Source organism: Bidens hawaiensis, unplaced genomic scaffold, assembly GCF_021521415.1.
Source record: "Bidens hawaiensis isolate Kalapana, Puna unplaced genomic scaffold, B.hawaiensis_p1.1 tig00015206_1, whole genome shotgun sequence".
Classification (NCBI taxonomy): Eukaryota; Viridiplantae; Streptophyta; class Magnoliopsida; order Asterales; family Asteraceae; genus Bidens; species Bidens hawaiensis.
The window spans coordinates 230,597-257,335 of record NW_027492352.1 but is presented as its reverse complement, the minus strand read 5'-3'; the positions used below and the strand labels follow the sequence as shown (position 1 = coordinate 257,335).

General features: G+C 41.4%; 2 protein-coding genes across 2 annotated transcripts; one reads left to right on the top strand and one right to left on the bottom strand.

Annotated features, from left to right (window-relative positions):
- Positions 1 to 1,531: 1,531 nt before the first annotated feature.
- Positions 1,532 to 2,416, top strand: LOC143548639 (uncharacterized). The gene has a single exon (XM_077039745.1). The coding sequence runs from the start codon at positions 1,532 to 1,534 to the stop codon at positions 2,414 to 2,416; it is 885 nt and encodes a 294-aa protein (XP_076895860.1).
- A 22,202-nt stretch (positions 2,417 to 24,618) lies between these two features.
- Positions 24,619 to 25,424, bottom strand: LOC143548638 (uncharacterized). Its single transcript, XM_077039744.1, has 2 exons — positions 25,383 to 25,424; positions 24,619 to 25,281 (listed from the first exon to the last, which is right to left on the bottom strand). Exons 1-2 carry the CDS (start codon positions 25,422 to 25,424, stop codon positions 24,619 to 24,621), a joined length of 705 nt encoding a protein of 234 aa, XP_076895859.1.
- Positions 25,425 to 26,739: the final 1,315 nt, after the last annotated feature.

Below are 26,739 nucleotides of genomic sequence, written 5' to 3'. Positions count from 1 at the left end.
TTTTCATTTTCTCTCTCTGACACGTGCTCATCACGCTGGTCCCACGCATTCCTCGTATAAACGACACGTGATTCTCTGATCTATTCTCCACATCACACTTCCCTTTTCCACCCATATTATTATGATTTAACATCCTATTTCAAACTACTTGAACTATAAAGTTTACACGTTTCAAATTGTTACTTTAAAGTCTTCTATATTAGTTTGATAACGTTATTTTAAATTTAATATATATAAAGCGTGTTTCATGCTCAGTATAATTACATTACCTAATGGTTAGTAGATACAATGATAGGGAAAAAGAAAGTGAAGTACTAGTTACATCTCTCTTGTACTACACAAAAATAAAAAGTACTTAAAACATATTTATCGGAGCTCAACTGCTCGTAGTATTCACCTAACATTTTTGTCAAATGTATAGCATTACAGCCCTTCAAATTCAATTCACGGTCTTTTTAGTTTTGATTTCATTTCTATTTAAAAAGCTATAAGAGTCGTCAGACCTCTTTTTATAAGATATGACACCAACGTTTAGTGTAACAACCCGGTCTCTCGTACCACCAATATTGTCCGTTTTGCCCCCGATGGGTTGCCCATCCGGGAACTCACGGCTTTGTTTTTTGTTGCCCAGGTAGACGGCTTTGTTTTTTGTTGCCCAGGTAGAGAATTCCCAGGTGGTCACCCATCCTAATACTACTTCCACCTAAGCACACTTAACCGTGGAGTTTTCATGTGCTCCACAGACAACTAAGCCCAAAACGCGTTGATGATGTTAAAAGGCAGGACATTACTTATGAACCAAGAATCTCTCTTGTCCACGGCCGATGTGGGATAGCCTAAGAGTGAGACGATGTTGTGTTTGCCAAGGATGTTACATTCAGGACATAGAGATTAGAGGTATGAACCAAAGACGTCCATGAGCGGAGATCATACGAAACAAGGAGTAGTGTGCTTTAAGTTGACATTTTTTTACCCGCAAAGAGTAACTTAGTAAAACGATTAATGTGACGTGAATTTTCGGTTTCATGTAAAGTAATTATAATTATTTAAAAGTATCTTGCTATTGTATATGTTTTTTTTAGTACATTCAATAAACCATTACGAATATCAAATACCATAACAATAAAGTGACACGATTATAATTTACATTTACATATATTATTATTTTGCTACGTCGCGCCAACTAACCATTATTCGTTATTTGGTTACTGTTGGAATAAACTTTTATCTACTATGGATATGCCTATAGCTTAAATTTGAATAAACTTGTACCGTACAACATGCTACTGCGCCATCTCATAATCTTGTTTAGATACTTTATTAAAGGAACTGTCATGATAACGTTGAATTATTGATTAAAACCATTTCATTTTTTTATTAAATTAAATCCATTTCAAAAATCGAATATTCTAGATCAAATACCTTCCATTTCATCTATAAATTTAAACCAAAAATCGTTCTAAGTTTCTGTAACACATCACAGTACAACATTCAACAGAAAATAATAATAATAATAATAATAATAATAATAATGCCTGTATTTACCAGAACAAAACGAGTCACTGACCCGCTAGACGACCGAGTCAAGGATCGGATCGTCGGGCGGGATATACCACAACCGGCGTACGTTAGCAGCGGCAGCGAACACAGTGGACACGAAGACGACGACACATTATCGGAACTACTCGATTGTTTCCTCCACCACGCCGGAGAAAACGACGGCGATGGCGACGGTTACGATGGAGAACATCGTAATCCTAACTCCGATGACGATAACGATTCAGATCTGGAATGTGATTCCGATTCCGATCGTACGGACGTTATAATTTCGAATTTGATGTCAGTTTTTAATAATCAAAACGTTGATAGGTTTAGAAACGCGTTGTTAGCTAATCTATTAACAGCGAATGAGCTTTTTCAATCCACAAACCCTAACAGACAGATCCGTAACAGAAACGTGATGTTATATCTTCAAAACAACGGCTATAACGCAGCGATAAGTAAAACGAAGTGGAATACCTGCGGCGGACTTACCTCCGGTAACTACGAGTTCATCGACGTCGTCCGTACGGATTCCGGCACTCGCTACTACGTCGATCTGAGCTTCGCCGGAGAATTCGACATCGCGAGAGAAACGCCACACTTCCGCCGGTTGTTACGTCACATTCCGGCGGTTTTCGTCGGAAAAAGTGAAGATCTGAAGCAGATCGTGAAGTTGTTAAGCGATGAGACGAAACGGTCGTTGAGAAGCAGAGGATTACTCCTCCCGCCGTGGAGAAAAAACCGGTTCATGCAGAACAAGTGGTTCGGTCCGTACCGGCGGACGGTTAACTACACTCCGACGAACGTATCGTCGCCGTCAACGGAACTGAAACAATTACCTACTGCTGTGAAATGCCGTTTCGATTGGATTTAACGCCGTTAGTAATAGTAACGGGACGTTATTTCCCGCGGTGACACGAACAAGATAAACTAAAATAATGAGTAACCACGTAAGTCGTATATAAGTTTTTTATTATTATTACTATGATAAAGAGAGTTAATATTATTTTGTAATAGAGTTGCACGTTTTTCTCGGGGTGTAAGCTGAGTCCAGGTGTGTGTGACATCTGCCGTTGATTTAAGATGACCAGTTCAAGTATAACATCAACGGTTCAGATTTAGGGCTTAGATGTGCAAGTAATCGTAACTACGCGAACTTAATCTCTAATCACCATGCATACAGTATTAGAATGTAGAAGATATAATTTGATTGATAAATCAAGCTAAGGCGTAATTCAATTTGTTAACAAGATTCATAACAATAGAGAGATTGTAAAATGTAGAAAGTGGTGTATAATATACGTTGGAAACTAATAATGAGGGACATAGGTGTGTGACTGTGTTAAACCGTAACCGTGAAAATCGAATCAACCAACCCACACAAAAAGGCAGTGGTTTGAATATATGTTTATGTAAAAACTGATTTTTCAGTTCCATCTTGCATGTAATTAAAATCGTCGTAACCAAACCAAATTCATAGATTTTCATTTTTAATTTGCGTGTTAAGTAATTTATAACAAATTAATAGTAAAGTAACTTAAATATTTAATCCAAATGTGTAATAACTAGTTTTTACGGTTTTCAACAAACTAAAAGGCCATTTTTTTTTTGTTCAGTTTAAACTCAAAACCGACTCATAGTATTCCTTTCTTCTCAAGGGGAGTACTTATGGTGTTTCGAAAACTTCATGATGATAGTGTAGCTTGTTTAATGTTGTTATAGCTATAATGTAAGCTTGCTGATAGGCATCAAAGGTACTATCTATAAGATAATAACAAATGCTGGTACCTTGTGGTGTACGAATATACATCCGCCCACGGATTATCATCACACGTTTAACTGTTGTTTCGGATTAAAAATGGTTTGGCTAATTGTTAACTAACGCAAACCATATCTTGCTATTGTAAACATCTAGTTGGTTGTTGTTGTCCAAACTCCAAACCCTCATAGCTGCTTAAAAAGGTGGTTACTTCATCATGTCCTCTAAGCCCACATTATACTAGCGTTGTAATCATCATATTAAACTTCCAAGTTTTCTTTTTATATGATCTCTTACTCAACAGTGTATAGAGAAAGAGTGGCATACGACCATTGGATAGGTATATGTTGTTGTAATGATGGATAAAAGAAAAACGTTTAGATAGGTATATGTGTCGACGTATTAATGGACCGTTTGAAATCTAAGTCTAGGCCGTTAACATTAACGACACATGACATATGATTATTGACTTAATCTAGTTCTTCTAGTTTCAGCCAGAAGATGAATAATATGCCACGATCTATATTTATATCGAAGTTTTCTTTTTTTAGTATGATGGATTTCCTCTTCTCAGTTTATGTTAATGTGATCGAGTATTGTAGAGTTACCTCTCGACTAGCTCGATTGATGGCTACACTTTGAAGCGATAATGTTCAAAATGGTATTCCCTTCTTTCCCGGTCTATAAAATTTTACAACTTGGGTAATGTCATTATGTCAATGACATAGAAAAATTACGAGTTGTGAAATATTAAAACTATGGCTTGTAAAATTGATTACTCCCTAGGAGTATGCCTCTAATATGTGTGATTGTAGTTTTTTTTCATGTATTGTGTGTTAATTGTTAATTGTTAGTCTTACTAAAGGATGATGTACTGTGAGGCTTTTTATTTATGCCACGGTGAGTCGATTACCGTATGATCCACGTGTGTTTTCCGGGCATGGCAAACCTACAGTGATACATCTAGATTTATATTTTCTTTGATAACACTTTTACATTATTGCAAATATACAAAAACAAACTATGCTTAAAAATAACATAATTAATAAACCCTTTCTTATTATCAAAACACTTGAAAACTTGATATCATAGTTAACTGGAATTTTGTTTTTGAGTCTGATTTTATTTTTGAAGACATTTAGTTAGCACATAAATTTCACATTATATATACTATATAGTAAAACCGTCGGTGTCACAAGATGGATTTCAAGGTTTTTTTTGTTGTTTTTTTTTTGCTATTTTTTTTTGCAATTTACCTTTTTTTAATTGTATTTTCTTTTTTATTTGCAACAAGAATAATTTTAAGTTTTGTTATTATTTATTTTTTTTGTTTTTTGCAAGTTAACTTTATAATTGTTTTTTTATACCAACCGATGTCGCACTCGTTTACCTTATTAAATACATGATGCATCTACAACTACAAGTCTACAATAACAAAATGATTTCACGGATTCTAATATTATATTGTATATGACTTTTATGTTAACTTTATAAAACTTATATGTAATTACCATTTTTACCACATTAAGTTTATCTATTAAAAGAAGGTAAATGTACAAATTGAGAGAAAACCAAACAATTGTGTATTCAGTGGCGAGGTTAGTGAGGGCGGTGCCCCCCCCCCCCCCCCTCCTGGTTTTTTTACGTAATAGTGTAAATTACCTGTTTTGGTCCAAAAATTTTTATACGCAGTGTAAATTTAGCCGTTTTCGGTCAAAAATTTGAGCCCGCCACCTCCGTTTTTTGAAATTCTTTATACATTTTGAGTCCTCTCCGGTATCTTAGTTCAAGTTTCGCCATCGTATGTATTGAAATATTATTTACATGAAGGCGTGGGGGACGAATTGTAGTTGGTAAGCATTTATTGAAATTTTGGAATTGTGTGTTGTGTAGTGATCGATCGCTAATCAATTTCATGGATAAGATGTGACAACTTGTATGATGTTGACCCATTTTTTCCCTTGTTTTTTAGGTCCAATAATGATATATCAAACTTATGGATAAAGTAAGGACACATGGAAAAATATTCTGTGTTTTCCGTTACTAGAAGACTTCACACGATCTTTTATTTGATTAATAATTTTTTTCAGTAAGTTGAGGGACCAATTAATCGATAAACCCTAGATCCCGCCAATAACTTACTAAGGCTGAGGGGTGTGGGGGGCGCGAGAGGGGGCGCGAGTGGGGGCGCCAGCCAATAATATTGTGACGTGTGGCAGAGAGAGAAAGTTGATAAGATGGGTGTTGGTAGTGGTGCTCGCGCCCCGGGACATGGTGTGGAGGGGCGCGAGAGGGGGCGCGAGTGGTTTTTTTTTTAATTTTTTTATAAATGTATTAAAAAAACGTATTATTAAAAAAACTCATAAATTATTTAAAAAAACACACATTAATTAAAAAAACACATTAATATCTAAAAAAAATTAAAGTATTAAAAAAAACATTATTCTTATTAATCGGCTTGGTCTTCTTCGATCAACCTCTTCCGGATACGTTCCTTTTGTTTTTCCATCAGCATTTGGTCGACCGGATTTAGGTTACTGAAGTCTCTTGTAAGGAATTCCAAATCTCTCATTCTTTTTTTTTCCTTTTTGTCATTAGAGACCACCTCCATGGTTTTGTTGAATTTATTGAGGGATTCAACAAGATCGTTGATGTTTACGGCTTCCCCCTCAGCCGGTTTTTTGCCCCTGGCGTCCCTTCCCAATGGCCGCCTTCTCGGCGGTGAAGACGTTTCCTCCCCCGCAACGTTTAGGTCGAATCCAACCCGGCAATCCGACCCGGCGGAAGTGCTGTACGCTCCAGACGAACTAGTTTTAGTCCGTTTCGGCCCTACTTCCGCATCAACGTCCGGCGCCACCAGCTCAACCCACTTAGAACACCTTCTCAACCTCTCCCACACCTTTACATCGTCCCACGTCTTCACCGTCCCATACCTCCGCAGGCACTCCTGCCTCCACTCTTCGACAGTGAAATTATAAACCGCCAAATCGTCACTGCCACTTGGTCTCATACGACCGGCGTTCCTGTTGAACAGATTAGTAAACAAGCCGACAAATTTTCTGATTTCGGTCCACCGACCCGAAATCATATCGGCGTTCCTCTCTGTACTCCCAACGAGCGAATAGAACGTCTCCCTAACATTTGTCCAAAAGACCTTGCTCTTTTGGTAGTCCGCTGCAAAATGCATAAATAAATTTGTAAGTCATTTAACTTTTTTATTAAAAATCATTTTTAAAAACGTTAAAACAATTACCGCAACGCCGATCCTCAGAAGTGACTATCCAAGCCCGACACAGGGCTTCCTTCTCATCCGATGACCACGGAGTGATTTTCCGTTTCGTCCTTCCGGTCGAAGCCGAACCCGACCCGTCCGTTGCAATTTGTTTTTTCCGGTGGACGCGTCTTCTTTGTCCCGCAGCTTCACCTTCTGGTTCTTGTGTCTCCGGAACTACAAAGTTAGGAGACGGTTGTATGTTGGATGGTTGAAAGCCGGATGGTTGTTGCGACCCCGAATAAAACATCGCTTGGTCCGGTGCCGACCATAAATCCTCGTAACTGTAATCTGAATCTAGGTTTGGGTACCAATTTCCAGCCATGTTTTTAAAAAAAGGTTTGGAAGATGGGGTGATTTTGGGTTTTGGGTGTGGTATGTGATATTGGTATGTGATATTGGTGTTGGTTTGGGTTTGATATAGGTTGAATAGAGAGAAAAAATCGGGTTTGATTTTGGTTTGATATTGGTTGCAATGTATGTTATTATATAGAGTAAAAAATTTTTTTTTTTTTAATAAAAAACGAGCCCAACGGCTCTTTTCACGCATTCCCAGACCTCCTTCACGCTCCCCCAGCCGCTACCCCACCCGCGCCTGCCTCTTTTTCCGCGCTCGCGCCCCTTTCGCGCCCCTCTCGCGCCTCGGTGGTGTGGTCCTCGCGCCCCGGGGCGCGAGCGTCTCGCCTCTTGCGCCCTTTCTCGCGCTCCGCACCCCTCAGCCTAACCAGACAGGTTAATCGTGACTGGGGCTACATTGGTAGCCTAAGAGGGGGCAGACTCTAATTAATAAGATAGATAGCAGGTTGCTTCCAAGCTTAAATAATTTAAAACGAAATTGCTACTTATTTTAGCTTGTTTTAGTTTGCTCTAACTTCAAAGAATCAAACTTATTTTTTTTTTCTTTTTGCTTAATCTTCTACTTATGTATTAGCTCACCAAATTTATGGCAATTGATTGGTTATTTAGAGTACGCACATTTTGTTTCTTTCTCCATACAATAACACTTATATTTCGGTAGAAGTTGTATGCATTTGGGATTATTTCTCTTAGATTAACTTTAATTTTGACTGAGATTTTATTTAGTTTCTTAAAATCATTTGAACTACACTAACCAAAATTTTTTATTTCATTTTAAAGCGGACTTTGAAGCTTCAAAACCAAACCAATTTTACTAGGTCGTATTATCCAATTTTTATTATTATTATTATTATTTTTTGCAAAGCAAGCAATACAACAAGAAATTAAAATCAGAAAAAGACGAACACAGCAAGCTACATATTTGTAAGAGAAATGGAAATGGGTGGAGTAAAACAAGTTAGTGAAACCTTCTCTCTCTGTCACGTCTGCGCCACATCAGCTTTCACATACTCATTTCACATCCACATTTTTCACTGGAAATACCCTGTGTGAAACAGGGTATGTGAAACCTCAATTATTTTATTATTATTTTTTTAATCTTTTATTTTTTATATTAACTAATAAAAATTTAATTGATTAATAAAAATTACAATACATTCAAAGACTAATAAACATAAATAAAACATTACAAGAAAAGTTACAATAATTTTAAAATAAAAGCATCAATAAAAGTTACATAAATAAACTACCGGAACGAACGTGAATATATTCGATCAAGTCCGCCGTTAATGCGTCATGAATCTCTCGGCTTCGAATTTCTTGACGGTTTCTTCGTTTTTTGTCTTCGTTGATTTCTTTGTACATAGGCACATCCTCATTTGGGTTATATTGACAAATCGTTAACCCGTTGTCCTCTAAAATCATATTATGAAGAATAACACAAGCGTACATAATGTTCCTCATTTTCACTTGATAAAAACACTTGGATGGACGATCCACAATGTGCCACTTAGACTTCAACACCCCGAATGCTCGTTCAATATCCTTTCTTGCCGCGTCATGAGCTTTTTTGTACGTTTGTCGTTTAACGCCAATGGGTTGCGAAAGCCACTTGACAATTGTCGAGTAATCCGGATATATTCCATCGGCAAGGTAATACCCACGCTTGTAAAGCGTCCCTCTAAGCTCAAAAGAGGAGTCTGGGCCCGTCTCGTTGATCCAATCGTCGTATTAGATTGATCAGGTACATTTATGTCGTTGTTTGAGCCGGCAACACCAAAAAATGCATGCCAAAACCATAAGTGTTGGGACGCCACCGCTTCTAGAATAATACTAGGATATGGATGATCACCTCGTGAAAACTGACCATGCCACGCAGTAGGACAATTTTTCCAATTCCAATGCGTGCAATCGATGCTACCAAGCATGTCGACAAAACCGTGTTTTTCGGCATGCTTCGCCTGTAACTGTTCAACCTCACTAGCCGTAGGCTTACGTAAATATCTACTACGATACAACAAAACAATAGCTTTAGAGAATTTGTAGACACATGACCTGATGTGTCGACCCGACATCTTCAAATATTCGTCGAACATATCACTAGCGGTTCCATATGCCATATAACGAATCGCGGCGGTACACTTTTGCAAGGTGGAGAAACCGACTCGACCTCTAGCATCAACCCGTTGGGTAAACCAAGGAACACCTCACGACTCATTCGAAAACGGGTTTTAAACTCTGAGGCCGTGTAAACACACGGGGTGTTAAAATAGTCGTTTCGTAGTGCTTCGTGCGCAGCCGCTCGATCACGGTTTAAACGTTCACGTCGGGTTTCGTGTCGTATTGACGAACCCGAATCTTCTTATTGTTGCCACCACTCATTACACCCCGTTGCGAAAGCACGAAACATAGAAGCGTTTTTTCTTCGCTCGAAGACGAAGAGGAATAAGATGGTGATGACATTTTTGAAAAAATAATAGGGAATTTTTATAGATTATAGAGAGGAAAGAGTAGTTTTATGTGTTTGTTTCTATAAAATGAGAAGGTATTTATAGATAAAAAAAGGAAATGGAAAATTTTTTTATTTATTTAATAGCCAACGGCTATTTTTTAAAAATATTACCGTTTAATGGGGCCCACATGCATCTCTTAACAACGTTAAAGAAGTGGCGGTGGTATAGTCGCGCCCCCTCACGGAGGAAGGGGTGGTGTTTCACGGGTTCACGGTGCACCCGTGAGGGGTATTTCCACTTCTCTAAGGTTGATCTTATTTATATGAATTATGACAATTGGGCTGCATTTTATTAATGATGGGACAAAAAAATGCAAAATACATAGATTTGGCCATTGGGTGCGGTTTCAAGAAAATAACATAGATTTAGGGCTAAAGAACCCGCCAATGGCTTGGAAAGACAACATGACACGTGCAAATCTCATGTATTATTTAAAAATATTCCAACTCATATCTTACTTTTTAATAACAACAATCATTAATTGTTTATGTTATCCTTACCTTTTTGCTTGTATTACTTTACTTTCTAATAGTGTGCATAATATGCCCTCACGTCTAATAACGTGAGTGATGGTTAAAATTTAAGACTCTATAGTCTCAGGCTTAAAATTTGATTTAAAGGAGTTTTCTCAAAATAATGGTTTTCATTCTTAATGGTGTTTCTGGGTAAGTCAATACCGCGTCAAAATCAGTATGGATCGTCAAAATCTCATCTTAAAAATGCTTACTCAGCTATTAAGGGTAATTACAAACGCAATTAGAAAACAAAAAAATAAATAATAATTTGTGTGCAAGGTTGCATATTTTATGCGAGATTTTATCCTTGACAACAATCACTAAAAAGATTTACTTATGATGCACTATTTGTTTATTAGACCATCTCCAACAGTTGTTAGTTCAAACCAGCCACATCATTGTCACGTCAGCTTTCTTAAAAACCCAATATTTTACTCCAATAATACACCATCTCAAACCATCTTTACATTTCCACATCATCACTTACTTTTACAATTATTTTAAATAAAAATTTCAAAATACTATAAATTATTTAATTGTTATTTAAATAAAATAGCAATATAATAAAAATTTAGTACTCTTTACTTTAGTAGGCCATGTTGTAACTTTTTTTCTATGACTTTTTGTTAAGTTTTTCTTTTAAGACTTTGTAATGTCTAATTGTAACGTCTTTTTTCTAAGACTTCTTGTAATGTTTTTTTATTCGAATTAAGCGTTGTAAAATAAATAATAAAATCATTAAAAAATAGCCGTTAAAAACTTTAATCGTTAAAGTTGCCATTGCGTTAGACAAACAAAAAAAATACTTAACTTTTGAAATAAATATAAAAAAAATGTATATATGTATATATGGGAGTATACATGAGATGAAAGATGTAGTGATGGGGCCCACAGTTAGTGGTTTATGGTGGTTTGGAAAACCAAACTTAAAAATTGGTTTTTTGTTTAAACTAAGTTCTCCAATGGTTATTTGGTTTTTGGGTTGGTTTGAACCACACAAAAACCACCATTGAAGATGATCTTAGTAGTCTTTAAGTCTTAACTTAATTAATTACTGTGAACATATAACTAAATTTGTTACTATGATATGGGGTATAGTTGTGTACATTTATACCCCTTAACTTTACTAGCATTGCATCTAGTTTAATTTCGAAATACTTCTTAAGTTATTGTGTGTGTTTGTAGATGATTTTAATACCCATTAAAACTTTAACCCGCATTGCCTTTAAAGCCCCTTAACCTATGGAGTGGTATCCCACTCATTAACCATTGCAAATCAATTTTAATGCCGTAGATGTTAAGGTATACCCAGGGCCGACGTGTAATTTACGAATTGAGAAAGTAATCAAGTTTTAAGTATTTAACTAAAATAACTTAAAACTATTAAGTTCCTCTTAAGATCTAATATCCATAGACGGAAATACAAATTTTGTCTTTTAAACATACCTGATTTACGAATTAGACCTTTTAAAATATTTACTTTCAGACGGTGTATTTTACATGCTATGTTTATTTGATTTTCGTCATTTAAGCTAACTATCATCCAATTCCTTCGTTAAGTTGATGCACGTGAGTAACATGTGAGGGATTTGTGGTCTTTTAACATGTCAATTATCCCTCCTCTTTCTCTTAAACCACGATAAAACACCATATCAATCACACCCAAATATCTTTAACATGTCTACATGTTACTCACGTGCATCAACTTAACGGAGGAATTGGATGACAGTTAGCTTAAAGGACGACAATCAAATAAACATAACATGTACGTAAAGGACATCGTCTAAAAGTATACATTTTAAAGAACCTGATTCGCAAATCAGGTATATTTAAAAGTCAAAATTTGTATTTATGTCATATCCATATAACAAAAGGTGGGACATTGGAAAACTAAACAACATAAACGAACGACGCTAAAATAGTAAGCATTAAGCTACTTATAATAGACAAGTGATGAGAAAGACTATAATATTAATAGATAAAAGATCATAGAGACGAAGTACATGTACGCTTCTCTAAAATTTATACGACGGGATCTCGCTAAGGTATAAAACTGAGGCTAGGCAACTCAAAGTGTATGAAAAGCTAAGGTTCGAAGTAAATTCTAAGACATATTTATACATCTCCTAAAAGTTCATAACCTTTATTTGACGTTTTAAATAACTCATATTGATCTTGTCCTTAGATATGTGTAAGTTTAACAAATCATGTACGTCTAATTCACTATCTTATGCTATTTTGGGTATACCTCTATTTCTCATCTCTTCCACTTAAAGGATTTCCACACTTTTTATTAGCGTTGCAATCTACCTCATTTTTACATGCCTAAACCATCACAATCTCCCCTCCGTTATCCTATCCAAGATGCTTGCTATCCTTGTTTTTTCTTCCAGAAAACTTCATTTCTGATCATGTTCTTGCATGCCTAAATTGTATTTTAAAAATTGTTATATATTATCTACATCTATATGGTACAAAATACATATTATATCAAACTTATGAAAAGTTGCATATCTAAAAGAGCCACATGATACGTCTTATATAAATCAATTACTGAAGAGGTAGGTCCCAGCAGAGCCCAGTTGGACCCGCAAGACTCACCTTAAACAGGGACGTCTGCGCAGAGACCAACTGGATCCGCAGGACCAACCATGCTCAGAGACGTGACGTCCTTACGCGCAGTACGCAAGCTGGTCCCGCAGGAAATGCCTCCCAATGGTGAAGGACTCCGCCTGTCCCCGCAGCCTCGGATACAAGCCATTAGGGAAGGCCACCCGCGCAGCATGGCTACACGCACAAGGCACTTAGCTCTCGATCATTCAGTGTCACCTGAAGGAATGAGCCAAGCCGGGAGCAATCCCGCACAGAGGCGGGAGGGGGAATACTCCCGCCCAAATAAGCCAGTCCGTATACTGAAGGATCTTTTACTGTACCTGACGAGGTATGGGCGAAAGATCTGATCAGAGATACGACAGCCCACTGATACAGTATGGCGAGCAGCATGCTCCTGTACTGTATCACTATTAGCCGCTGCCTACTCACCAACTACTGTCATACCACGTGCATAGCCGGCAGTTGGTGGAAAGGGAATAGTACACAGCAGGCCTGGTCACTATCAGCCGCTGCCTACCCACCAACTACCAGCAGGGCACGTGCGTAGGCTACTGTTGATGAACAGGAACACTGTAGCAGCCGGCCATACCTCCTTGGAAACCTACCTTCGGCTATAAATACCCCAAATGGTATGATCATCACAACATTACATTATCTTATATCATCATAATATACCTGATATCTGCTCTAGCAATCTCTTAATATACTTCTATATTTAAAGAGCAATCTAGTCTGATTCTCACGCCGGAGGGTGGTCACAAGGAGGAACCCCCCCCCCTTCTCAGTGACGAGCTCACGGTGTCTGTTTTGCAGGTTATCAGAAGAACCATCTTCCAAGGGTCTAACCCCTCGTGGGAAACAGCTATCCAACCCCCAGGTTACCAGTAATCTGTCCGGGGTCCGGTTAGTGTTTCTTCATTGGTGCCATCCGTGCGTAAAGCTAGAACTACAATTTTCTCCAGTTTTTTCAAACTTTTACAAAGATGGTTAGAGAAATTCCGGTAACCACAACCCCAGCTACTAGGGGGAATACCGGCAACACAGTTTTTACGAACACTACCCCGGCTACCGAAGCCGGGGCAAGTGAAGTAAATTTTACGAACACTACCCCACTTACCAAAGCTGGGGCAAGTGCAGTAAATGATCGCCTACTGGGATCCACCGATACCCAGTTTGAGAAACGAAGACTCCCCCGCCAGACTCTCGATGAAGTTAAGGCATGGGCGGAGGCACGACAAAAGGAATTCCAGGCTGAGTTGGACGAACGCTTGCGTTCCGTGCAACAGGCCGACGAATTCGAATACTGGGAGGATGACTCGGAGGAATCCGACTCCGACGCGAACCCTCGCCATAGGGCAAAAGGGAAGCGTAAGGAAACGGAATCCCAACCGAAAAGGCATTTTGGACAAGCCTTCAAACCAAAAAGCACAGGTGGAAGTCCACGAGACTTCTCCAAAACGTTCAGACCAAACGTTGCGAATGCAGGAACGTCCAAGTTTGCAAGGGACATTGCGGAAGCAATCGCCCCAAAGAGTGCCAAACAAATGCCTAACATAGGCACATATGACGGTTTATCTGATCCAGACGATCATTTGAACAGGTTCATAGCGGGGGCAACCGTCAGCAATTGGACGGAACCCACGTGGTGCTACATGTTCCAAATGACGCTTGTTGGGGCTGCTAGAGCTTGGTTTGATCGTCTACCGGTCAACCACATCTACGACTGGGCAGACTTCCAACAGAAGTTTAGCCAACACTTCAGCCAACAACGGAAGTATACCGAGGAGCAATGGACAATCCTCAAATGCATACGAGAGGAAGATGAATCTCTGCCAAACTTCATCACTCGCTTCAACTCAAAGAAGCTAAGTTTGGGCAATATCAGCGAAGATCTTGTTCGCGCTGCCTTCATCCAGGGCGCACATGACCCAGAGCTCATCCGCACCCTAACGGGTAAAGATGGCATGCCATCCACATGGGATGGCATCATGACAGCAGCAAAACGCTATGCGGAAACAGAGAAGCAACTGGGTAGAGATCTCCCACAGAGCACAAACCTCTACACTCAGAAGACGAGAGAAGACAACGTCCTCACCGCCAGACTAAATAAAAAGCGAAAGCTAGGCATTTGGCAGTCAAGGGTAAACTTTGACACCTCATCCGGCTTGCAACATCGAGTGGGCGGAAGGGATAATGTACAGTCGCACCGGAACTCCAGATGGACGCCACTCACCAAAAGCGTCACTGAGATATTCGCCACTGAAGAGCTCCCATGGCCAAAGCCTCCAATAATCCGACATCGTCACGATGCTGATCGGAGCAAATACTGTGACTTCCACAAGACAAAAGGCCACAACACTGAAGAATGCATAGACGTAAAGGACATGGTCGAAGCATTTGTCAGAGATGGGACGCTCGCGCACCTCGTGGCACAATAAAGGCTGAGCAGGCGGGTGCGTATAGAACCTCAGCTGGGGAAAACACGAATCAATTCCAGCTTCAAAATCGAGACTACATGCTGCGTAAAGAACGAGATCCCGAACCAGGTGCGTATCGGCTCGATGGCACTCCCATCCCAACATGGAAGGGAGCTCATTTACACAGTCTGCATGTAAATCAATTCCAATTTGTAAAGAAAAGGCCAAGAGCCACTTCTAATGGAAATGATTCTCTTTAAGAACATCGAAGCTGATGATTTTACATTTATACTTTTCTGAACACTAATATGCCGGTTTTCACCGCATAATTACGTGAAGTCATTGCATGGGAAGGCGGTCCTACCCGCACGAACCCAATAACTTGACAAACCTTCACGCAGGTCAGTTGAAGGGGAAGAATTCAATTATCCCATTAAATGAAAGTGCCGGTCTATCCGCATGAATCATTAAAGGAAACTGAGTAATAACCTATCAACAACCGCGCGTCGAACGGTTAAACTATGCAACACTGGTGACGGCGTTCACATTACGTGAAGTCGTTGCGTGGGAAGGCGGTCCTACCCGCACGAACCCAATAACTTGACAAACCTTCACGCAGGTCAGTTGAAGGGGAAGAGTTCAATTATCCTATTAAATGAAAGTGCCAGTCTATCCGCATGAATCATGAAAGGAAACCGATCACTAACCTATCGACAACCGCGCGTCGAACGGTTCAAAACAAAATTCTTAAAAAGGATAAGGAAAACCTACACGCAGGTCAGATATGGGTAAAGTTTTGCCATCCTACTAAGTGCAAGTGACGGTTCTACCCGCACAATCACGAAAGAGGAAGCAAAACTTCACACCTATTATCAACCACGTTCAAAGGTTAACTTATCCTCATAGGATGAGGAAAACCTACACGCAGGTCAGATATGGGTAAAGTTTTGCCATCCTACTAAGTGCAAGTGACGGTTCTACCCGCACAATCACGAAAGAGGAAGCAAGACTTCCTGTTATCAACCACGTTCAAAGGTTAACTTATCCTCAAAAGGTGAGAAAAACCTACACGCAGGTCAGATAAGGGTAAAGTTTTGCCATCCTACTAAGTGCAAGTGACGGTTCTACCCACACAATCACGAAAGAGGAAGCAAAACTTCCTATTATCAACCACGTTCAAAGGTTAACTTATCTTAATGCCTTAGAAATTTCGAAAAGGAAAACCTACACGCAGGTCAGATGAAGGTTAAAGTTTAGCCATCCTACCAAGTGCAAGTGACGGTTCTACCCGCACAATCACGAAGGAGGAAGCGAAACTTTAACCCATTAACCACGTTCAAAGGTTCTTATTCTAAACACTTGGAAAATTGCTAATTTAAACTAAGTATGCAAGTCATAAGTTTATAAAGCAAGGAACCCAAAGAAGGAAATAACAATCTTATACGCAAAAAGATTAATATTTCAAGAATATATTACAAGAATGGCCGGGTAACTACCCGCCTAAGAGAATAAAACTATACAAGTCTTAGCAATGGGAAGGGATCTTCAGGATCAAGCTTCAGGGCCGCTTCCACTTGGACCCGCTCCGTCAGAAGAACGGGGTGGTTCGAGGAACGCTTTGAGGACAGCTAACCCATCATCAGCAGCAGCTACTTCGTCCACCTTTTCCACCACTGGATGCGGGAAGGCGGCGTATTGGTTCAATGCTTGGTCATAAATGGCTTCGGTATCCACATCGAACAAAGGGAAGTTGGAAGGCGGGACGCCTTTCTCAACAAACCCTAGACCAAGCAGGAAGCCGGCCTTTTTCCCATCCTCATGAGAAGCGTTGAGGGCTGCGGTCATAGCATCATCGTAAGAGGTCTCTAAAAAGACCCGACGCACAACCTACAAAGAAAAAATACAAGTATTAGAACCTTTTCTTACAAAAGAAAAGCGAGAAGATAAAGCTAAACATACCTGAGGCAACGCTTCTCGAAGAAGCCATTGGAGGGCAGCTTGAGCTTCGTTATGGGCGCGTTCGGCTTCGCTCTTGTTAAGGTTGGCAAGTAAAACTTCCTTTGCGGCAGCCTCTTCGACGCCCTTAAGCTTCCGCTCGGTGTGGTCAAGCACCCCTCTTTGGTCCAAGATTTCCTGGAGTTTCTTGGCATCTTCCATTGCCAAGGCATCATGAGCGCGTTGGAGAGCCTCTAATTTGGCCTTGAGCTCCTCATTCTCCACACGCAAAGGCTCAGCAACGGCTTCAGCCTTGGCAGCCCTCTCGGTTGCGTTTCGCGCAGTCTCCCTGGCCAGCCGAAGCTGTTCATTCACAGCTTGGGCAGCCTTGGAGCGGGCCTCGAGTCGCGCCTGAACTTCAACCTCGAGGGCCTTGAAGGCCTTCTCCTTGTCGGCGGCAGCTGCCGCCAGCTGTTGGTTCTCCTCCCGAAGAGCACGCGCCTCAGATACGTCCTTGGCGCGAGCTGCTTTCAACTTGTCGTTTTCACGACAAAGCAGCTCGACGCGCGGCTGCATCCGGGCTTGGAGAACCCGAAGCTCATTGGTTAGCCTACCCTCCTGGTAGCTAGCCATGGCTTCCCCCAACGCACCATGAGGAGCAGCGTGGCGAGCCCAGTCCACGCACTCCACAGGGGTACGAAGGGTTGTTCCTCGGCGTATGTTCCATCGCGGAACATACACTTCATTGGAATTCGACACTGCAAAAGAAACAAAGGCAGTAAGGAAAAGATGATAAAAAACATAAGGGAAAAAGAAAGGAACCCTACGCACCTGTAGGGTCAATGACAGGCCGATAGCCGCCAAACCCATCACCTGAACCTAAAGGAAATCCATCCAACAGGTCAGGCAGACGGGAAGGGGGCAAAGATCGGCGGGAAGCCCTGCGCGTACCTGATGGACCGGCCGTAGGTGCCGGTGGCGCGGGCATGGTGGCAGCCGCCGTGATCGCCGTTGTGGTCGCCGCCTCCTCAGCAGCAGCAGTAACCGCCGGCTCCGTGAAGGATGCTGTAAAAATCGCACTCACGGCCGGCGGTGACGTCATCTCGGCCGGAACAGTTGGCTCAAAGGAACGAGCAACTGGACCAGCGGATGCAGGCGCAGGCGCCTGGGTCGACGCCTCAGGAATTCTGACCGAGCCTACCGTCATTGGCGGGGAGGTACTCCCCTGCGCTTCACCCCGGAATGCGTCAACATCCACGCCTGCACAAAGAAGAAAGTGTTAAATTTAAGAAGTAATAAATCTGCAGACATTATGATTGTACTTACGGGTTTTCTTGACCCTGAACGTACGGACGGGCGGGGAGGAACCCGATGGAGCCGGCCTCTTGGTACCGGTCACCGTCGTCTTCGTTGGTTCTCCGGAGGTAACGGTCGTAGCCTCCGGAACAGTGGTCTTCTCACCACCGGGCTTCCCCGCCACCTCTTCACTATCTGACTCCGAGTCAGATAGAACCACCGGACCAGCCGTGGAGGCCTTCTCCTTCCCTTTCCCGCCGGCAGCAGCTTTCTTCTTCCGCACCAATGGAGGAGCATCTGAGGATTCTTCAGAAGAAGACAGGTCAAGAATTCCAACAGCGGGTACAGCATTGAGAGATTGAGGAAAGAATATCGCCTTACCTGGCCGCCGGTGGCTCAGGATCTCGTGGCCCAGCGGATAGACCTCCACAAAACGATCCGCCGTTTGCTCCAGGATGGGCAACTCGCCCTCGTCCAGAGCACGAGTACCCATCCGCGCGGGACCGTCGGTTTCCCGCGGGAACAGAAGCGACTCCAAATTATTTCCCTCTGAAAGAAAAGAAACAGTTAGAAGACAAACTTGTATCAAAAAAGAAAGACAAGACATACCATAGGGAATAGAGTTCAAACCGTATTCGAGAAGGATGGGAACCTGAGACGCATCCTTCCACACCCGGCTCATCCCTAACATGACCATCCCGGACTCCGCAAACCGGTAAACCGGAGATTGGATCCGGGATATCTTCGAGAACCATTCCGCCTCCTGGTAGTTGGGGGCGTGAAGGCTCGGTATCGCTTGGCCATTTTTAAACTTCATGGCAAGGGGGATGGCGCGGGCAGAAATGTAGAAGAATTCCTGCTTCCACGCGCGAAGACTGCGCTCGGTGTCGCAAATCTTCAGACCCTTAATACGGGTCGTCAAGGTGTACCACCCATGGATGCACCTCCAGGTATAGAAGGTCATCAGGAGGTCCACATGGGGCTCGATGCCCAAAATCCGGCACACCCACTCAAAATGGCGAATCTTGGCGATCGCCATGGGGTGCAGCTCGGTCAAATGAACACCGTGCCTCTCAAGGACACGGTAAACAAATTTTGTCAACGGGAATCTAAGATTCCCATAGACAAAAAATGCAGCATAAACCCCGATCTTGCCTCTGGGGGCATCATACACGGTCTGGTGGGATTCAGGAAACTCAGGCTCGAGATGATCGAGCATGAACTTCCTGACAACATACCGGTACTGATCGCCGGGCAGAGCACACTGGCACTTGCCAGCAGTACCCCTGTCGTCAGCTATAGCTTCAGCATCACGAGAAGACATCTTGCAGAGAGAAGAGAACGATTTCGAGAGAATGCTCGATTGAATAAAGGAGTATTCGCCGGAAATCGCCTTAAAGATGAAGAGAAGAGTGAAAAGTGTGAATTGTAAGTAACCCTCTCCCCCTTTATATAGTAATCGCAATTAATGCGGTGAAATTAATGCGGAGGAGAGAGAAATCGAATGTGCAATGAAACTATGACACGTGGCAAAAACCAAGCTGGCAACAGCTGTTGAAAGGACGTATGCCAGTAATTTCGCGGCCACGCGCCCGAAAAATCGCGCCCACGCGCCTGAAAAAGCGACTGGAATGACCATGTTCTGTCACGTCACCATAACTTCCTGCACGTCCTGACACAGTCAGAAGAAACCGTCGCACGACGTTTCAGAGGTTTGGACTGTTCTTATCTTTTCACCAACTCTTCGAATTTCAAAATTCAAAAATTTGAAAATATTAAAAAGTAAGCGGGAAAATACCCCTTACCCCTTGGCAAACAAGTAACCGTAAGACGGATGCGGGTACAGTGTAAAGGCAGAACCCTTCACATACCTAGCACCCGCAGGGAATTGAAGTCAAGAACCTTGGCAAATAAGTAACCGTAAGACGGATGCGGGTACAGTGTAAAGGCAAAACCCTTCACATACCTAGCACCCGCAGGGAATTGACGCCAAGTAAACCTTGGTGAACAAGTAACCGAAAGACGGATGCGGGTACAGTGTTAAGGCAAAACCCTTCACATACCTAGCACCCGCAGGGAATTGAAGCCAAGTACCTCGGCAACCAAGCAACTATAAGACGGCTGCGGGTACAGTGTTAAGGCAAAACCCTTCACATACCTAGCACCCGCAGGGAATTGACGCCAGGAATACCTTGGAAGTAAAGTAACCGTAAGACGAGCGCAGGTACAGTGTTAAGGCAAAACCCTTCACATACCTAGCGCTCCGCTGGGAATTGAAACCAAGAAGGATCTTCTGGGCAATGCTTGCGGAAACGGAAATAACATCCCCGCATAGCGGGAACGTCGAGAACTACGTTGTTTGAAGCTCCAGGATGGAATTGGTGGTCTTAACATAATTGATCACTATGTTCAAAACTACCAAAACCTCATGGAAAATCCATACAACTGGGACTCAATGCTCCTGACCTGCGAGGAGGTTACAGACCTACCCGCATCATACCCAAAGACCAAGCAGGAAACTCGGGCATTTCTGCAAGTGACAAGGACTTCCGCGGAAAGAATCCCCATGGAAAACCTTACAAAACCCTTTTCAAAACCCTTTGCTCAAGTCCAAAAGTTCACCTCACTTTATTAAACACTCAGGAGAAGAACATTGGACTGGGGGGACTTGAAGAGGTAGGTCCCAGCAGAGCCCAGTTGGACCCGCAAGACTCACCTTAAACAGGGACGTCTGCGCAGAGACCAACTGGATCCGCAGGACCAACCATGCTCAGAGACGTGACGTCCTTACGCGCAGTACGCAAGCTGGTCCCGCAGGAAATGCCTCCCAATGGTGAAGGACTCCGCCTGTCCCCGCAACCTCGGATACAAGCCATTAGGGAAGGCCACCCGCGCAGCATGGCTACACGCACAAGGCACTTAGCTCTCGATCATTCAGTGTCACCTGAAGGAATGAGCCAAGCCGGGAGCAATCCCGCACAGAGGCGGGAGGGGGAATACTCCCGCCCAAATAAGCCAGTCCGTATACTGAAGGATCTTTTACTGTACCTGACGAGGTATGGGCGAAAGATCTGATCAGAGATACGACAGCCCACTGATACAGTATGGCGAGCAGCATGCTCCTGTACTGTATCACTATTAGCCGCTGCCTACTCACCAACTACTGTCATACCACGTGCATAGCCGGCAGTTGGTGGAAAGGGAATAGTACACAGCAGGCCTGGTCACTATCAGCCGCTGCCTACCCACCAACTACCAGCAGGGCACGTGCGTAGGCTACTGTTGATGAACAGGAACACTGTAGCAGCCGGCCATACCTCCTTGGAAACCTACCTTCGGCTATAAATACCCCAAATGGTATGATCATCACAACATTACATTATCTTATATCATCATAATATACCTGATATCTGCTCTAGCAATCTCTTAATATACTTCTATATTTAAAGAGCAATCTAGTCTGATTCTCACGCCGGAGGGTGGTCACAAGGAGGAACCCCCCCCCCCCTTCTCAGTGACGAGCTCACGGTGTCTGTTTTGCAGGTTATCAGAAGAACCATCTTCCAAGGGTCTAACCCCTCGTGGGAAACAGCTATCCAACCCCCAGGTTACCAGTAATCTGTCCGGGGTCCGGTTAGTGTTTCTTCAATTACTAAACGGTCACAACTCACAACGTTTTCTAAATTTAATTTACCTGGTAAACATATTACAATAAATATATATATACTCTTTATGTAGTACATTTTTTTGCAATAGGAAGTTAACTGACTACATAACTTATCAGGTTGAGTCCAATATTTGAGCCGAACAATTTCCGGTCAGATTAGACCCAATGATTGAACTAGATTTCAAATTTTCCTTCGAAATCTCATTTTCTAAATTATTTAGCTATAAAAAATATAGGTGAAAATGAGTTTTGCTTCCTCATTAAGTATAAAAATGTACTTTTCACTAACTTTGTTAAAGTAGATATATGTAAGTATGGTTGTTACAAGCATTAAGTTTTTGGCTTTGTGTTACTTAATGAGAGCTCTGCAATGAATTAAATGGTGTTTAAAACGGAGTTAGGGTGAATAAGATATTGAATTATTGATGTTCGAAGGGGGGTGTTTGAAATTGTTTGAACTAAGAGAATTAAAATGAAAATGACTAGGAACTTATAGTAGGTTGGAGAAACCTTGAAATAGTATAACAGTAGAAACCTTCCTCGGTTATTGTTTCTTTTAAACAAAGACACTAGTGTGGAGTGTGGACTATAACTAGCGTACGCGCTTTGGGCACAATATGACACATTGTTGACGCACTTTGCACTTCCAGTGGAGTGCGGTCAACTACTCCGAATGCAAGACACACTAGCTACTAGTGCAGTTGCTACAGAAGTTTCATACTTCCAAAACTTGTACGGTTGGTGTATTGATAAGGTGATTAATTTAGTAACCAATTCGGTTATGAAACATTATTAGTATTATATATTTGTATTATACTGGTACCATCTTTTTTATTTAAGAGATGTATATAATTTATCATATCATATTAATTTTATTTGATATAGCATGATTCATGTCGTGAGTTTCTTATTCATTTGGATTTTGCTACAATTTTTTAAAGTAAAAGAGAGGACGAATATTGGATCATGGTTTTTCAGGTTTTAGCATCATTACTAATCATATATAAATTGTAATTATTGTCTGTCTTCCTATATTATATGTTTTTATATAATATTAAAGCCTAGTTAGATATTGCGTTTGATCTCTATGTTTTTTTAATTCTGTGTTAAAGTATAAAAATGCAGATAATATTTTTTAGAATTAAGGATATGTTTATGTTTTTTGGAAGAATAATAATATAATTATTCTGTATGATGTAATTCACATATATATAAATACATTAAGGTTAATACAAAATTTGAACTTAACTATTATAGTGGATGTCACAGTTTCGAGGCTTGCTCGTGACAAAATGTCATGTGCAACCATGGATTTTACTATGGTGGTTCTTAATTCAGGGTTCGGGCGATGACGATCACCTGGAATTGATGGCGTGCCAGCCGCCAGGTCACTAACACTGTACGCAATCACAAATGTGGGTGACTTATTACCTATAGATGTACCCGGGTGATCAGGATTTGTAAGTCACTACAAAAACAACATATTTTATAAAAAACCCAATAATAAATCATTTGTGTTTATTTTTCATATACCCACTTCATATCTTACTACTTTTGTAAGGGCAACACTATCTAATAATTTCACTTTCTTGTGGGATTTGGATTCTTTCTCACTTATTGAGGCATTATACACCTTAAAATCATTAATACGCTTTAATAATGTTAGGCCAAAGATATGTTGATATCATATTAGTTATTATATTATTGTCTCATATTTATAGGCGGTTTGGTAGTCTTTAACCGTCATTAAAAGAATATCTATTAATGGTTTATAGTCTCTTAATCATTCAGACATAATGTTATCTCTTAACCATTAAGAGGCTATGAATCATTAAGAGGTAGTCGCTTAATGATCGTTAAGAGGCTACCAAACCTCTTAGTTGAATGTATACATCTAAAGTAAAATAATAGTATTTGTATAAATAATGCAATTAATTATTCATGTAAGTAATATGTAAAAAAAAAATCTTTCATACGTGTCGGCTAATCCTGAAAACAAAAATTAACCCGTATTACCTAAACTTTTTTTCTAGATTCGTACTGATTCCAACTATTATAACTTTGGGCTTCGTCTCATTTAAACAGACCCTACGAACTCTTCCCTTATTAGGGTTTTGATAGTTTAATACAAATAAACATGATTAGTAGTCAGTAAAGAAATCTTTTAGATCAGGACAATATAATTGGACAACAGATACTTATTAGAACTATAATATATACATTTTATTACGTGTCTAATAAAATAATAACTTATGATAATTTATTATAGTGATTTGGTTTAATCGGGCCACCAGTCTGCGTACGTGTAACTGTGTAAGGTTAAGCTTCCTAATTGTTGAGTTTAATATCACGTTAAGGAATAAAAAAAGTGGGTTAAATGTTCCATAGCAATATGATAATATAAAGAAAAAATCACGTATAAAGTAATATATTTTAGTACTAGGCTATATGCCCATATGACACACGGGCCCGATAAAAATATATGTGAATATATCAATTTTGAAATTGTAGTATAGATAATGATGTATGATAATAATATTAAAAAAATTATTACAAATTTATAAACACTTCTTTGTACACAACATTTGATGTTGTATTTGAAAGATTACCATCATTATCTAAAACAACAACTTTGATGTCATCTCGTTTTGTAACTCTTGATAATGCAACATACAATTGGCAATGAGTAAAAACTGGTTTTTTCAAAAACATACCAACTCTTGATAGTGACTATCATTGACTTTTGTTTATGGTCATTGCAAAACATACGACAAGGGGGAATTGTCTTCTTTGTAGCTTAATGTGCAGTTTTTTATCAATAGGTATCAAAGTAATTCTTGGAATATAATGACGATCTCCAATGTGACTTCCGGATATAATTTCTACCTGTATAACACGATTGCCCAATGACACCACTTTTAATCTAGTTCCGTTACACATGCCACTTTTTTTGTCAAGATTTCTTAGAAGCATTACAGGAACTCTCACTTTTAATATTAATTTATGGTTTGGCAATCCTGAAGCTTTGATTCCATTAAGAATATCGGGTGAGCACAAACTTTCATCTAAATTCTGATTGATCATCTCTGTTGGACATATACTATCTGAACTTAGATATTCTCGTTGATCACCAGGAAATATTGATAACAACCTATCATTAATTTCTTGAACATCATTTTTCGGAGCCAGTATCGCTCTTTCATGAAAGAAATTTTTCTTGTTGAAATTATCGAGAAAACATGGATATACGAAGTCTATTAGATCCGATATGGGATTGTCTCCTTGATGAGAAGGTCTTCCGGTTGAGACAGCTACCACTGCCGCGCGACCAAGTTCTACGACGGTGACCGGCGTGAAGAGGCCGGCTCCGTCGGGTTCGTCCTCGCCGGTCAGAACCTTCAAGTTGAAGAGAACTCGTAAGTATAAATTAATTTTACCCGCAATTTCTTTCCGCCATTGTTTTTAATATATTGTCTTCATGCAGGCGTGGATGTTACCGCATTCCAAGGTGATGCGGGGAGGAGCAGCTCTGGACCCATGACGGTAGGTTTGGTCAACCTACCCGAGGCCATGACCCAGGCTGCTGCGCCTGTTTGCAGCATTGGTTCAGTTGCTTATTCGATTGAGGCAACTGTTCCAATTGTGACGTCTCCGCCGGCTGTCAGTGCTATATTCACTGCGTCCTTCACTGAGCCGGCGGTGAGTTTTTCTGCGGGTTCCTCCGTAGCGGCGGCCACGGTTGTGAGTTCACCTCCAGTGAGTTCACCACCGGTGGTCTCTACCGCGGCGGCTTCGACCGTGCCTCCGGCACCGGCGCCGGTTCAGCAGGTATGTTTGGGGCTTCTAGCCAATCTCTGCCTCCTTCCCATCTGCCTGACCTCTTGGATGGATATCCGTTAGGTTCAGGTGATGGGTTCGGCGGCTATCGGCCTGTTCTTGACCCTACAGGTGCGTAGGGTTATTTTGGCCTTTTTATATATATTTTTGTTTTTTATCAACTTTTCCTAACTGCTTTTTGTTTTTAGAGTGTCGGATTCCAATGAAGTGTATGTTCCACGTTGGAACATCCGCCGAGGAACAACCCTTCGGACGGCTGTGGACTGCGTCGAGTGGACGCGCCACGCCGCTCCAAGTGGGGCGCTGGGGGAAGCTATGTCGAGCTACCAGGAGGGCAGGCTGACAAACGAGCTTCGAATTCTCCTTGCCCGGATGCAGCCGCGCGTCGAGCTGCTTTGTCGTGAAAGCGACAAGTTAAAGGCGGCTCGTATCCAAGAAGTAGCTCAGGCGCGGGCTATCCGGGAGGAGAACAAGAGACTCTCCGCCGTTGCTGCGGAGAAGGAGAAGGCCTTCAAGGCCCTCGAGGTTGAAGTTCAGGCCCGTCTCGAGGCCCGTTCCAAGGCTACCCAAGCTGTTAATGAACAGCTTCGGTTGGCTAAGGAAACTGCATGGAACGCAACTGAGAGGGCCACCAAGGCTGAAGCTGTTGTTGAGCCTCTACGCACTGAGAATGAAGAGCTCAAAGCCAAATTAGAGAGGCTCCAGCAGGCTCATGATGCCTTGGCCATGGAAGATGCCAAGAAGCTCCAAGAGATCTTGGACCAGAGGGGGATGCTTGACCACACTGAGCGTAAGCTAAAGGGCGTCGAAGAGGCTGCAGCCAAAGATGTGTTGCTTGCCAACCTTACAAAGAACGAAGCCGAACGCGCCCGTAATGAAGCTCAAGCTGCCCTCCAGGAGGCTCTGGTTACCAAGGAATGGCTTCTACGAGAAGCGTTGTCGCAGGTATGCATAGCTTCATAATATCTTTACGCTTTTCTTTGTACTTAGAAAAGGTTTTGATACTTGTATTTTTGT

Coding starts and splice junctions, on each gene's coding strand:
- LOC143548639 (XM_077039745.1), top strand. CDS start 1,532: ATGCCTGTATTTACCAGAACAAAACGAGTCACTGACCCGCTAGACGAC.
- LOC143548638 (XM_077039744.1), bottom strand. CDS start 25,424: ATGGGTCCAGAGCTGCTCCTCCCCGCATCACCTTGGAATGCG. Junction 25,282..25,382: donor CCGCATCACCTTGGAATGCG/GTAACATCCACG, acceptor TTCAACTTGAAG/GTTCTGACCGGCGAGGACGA.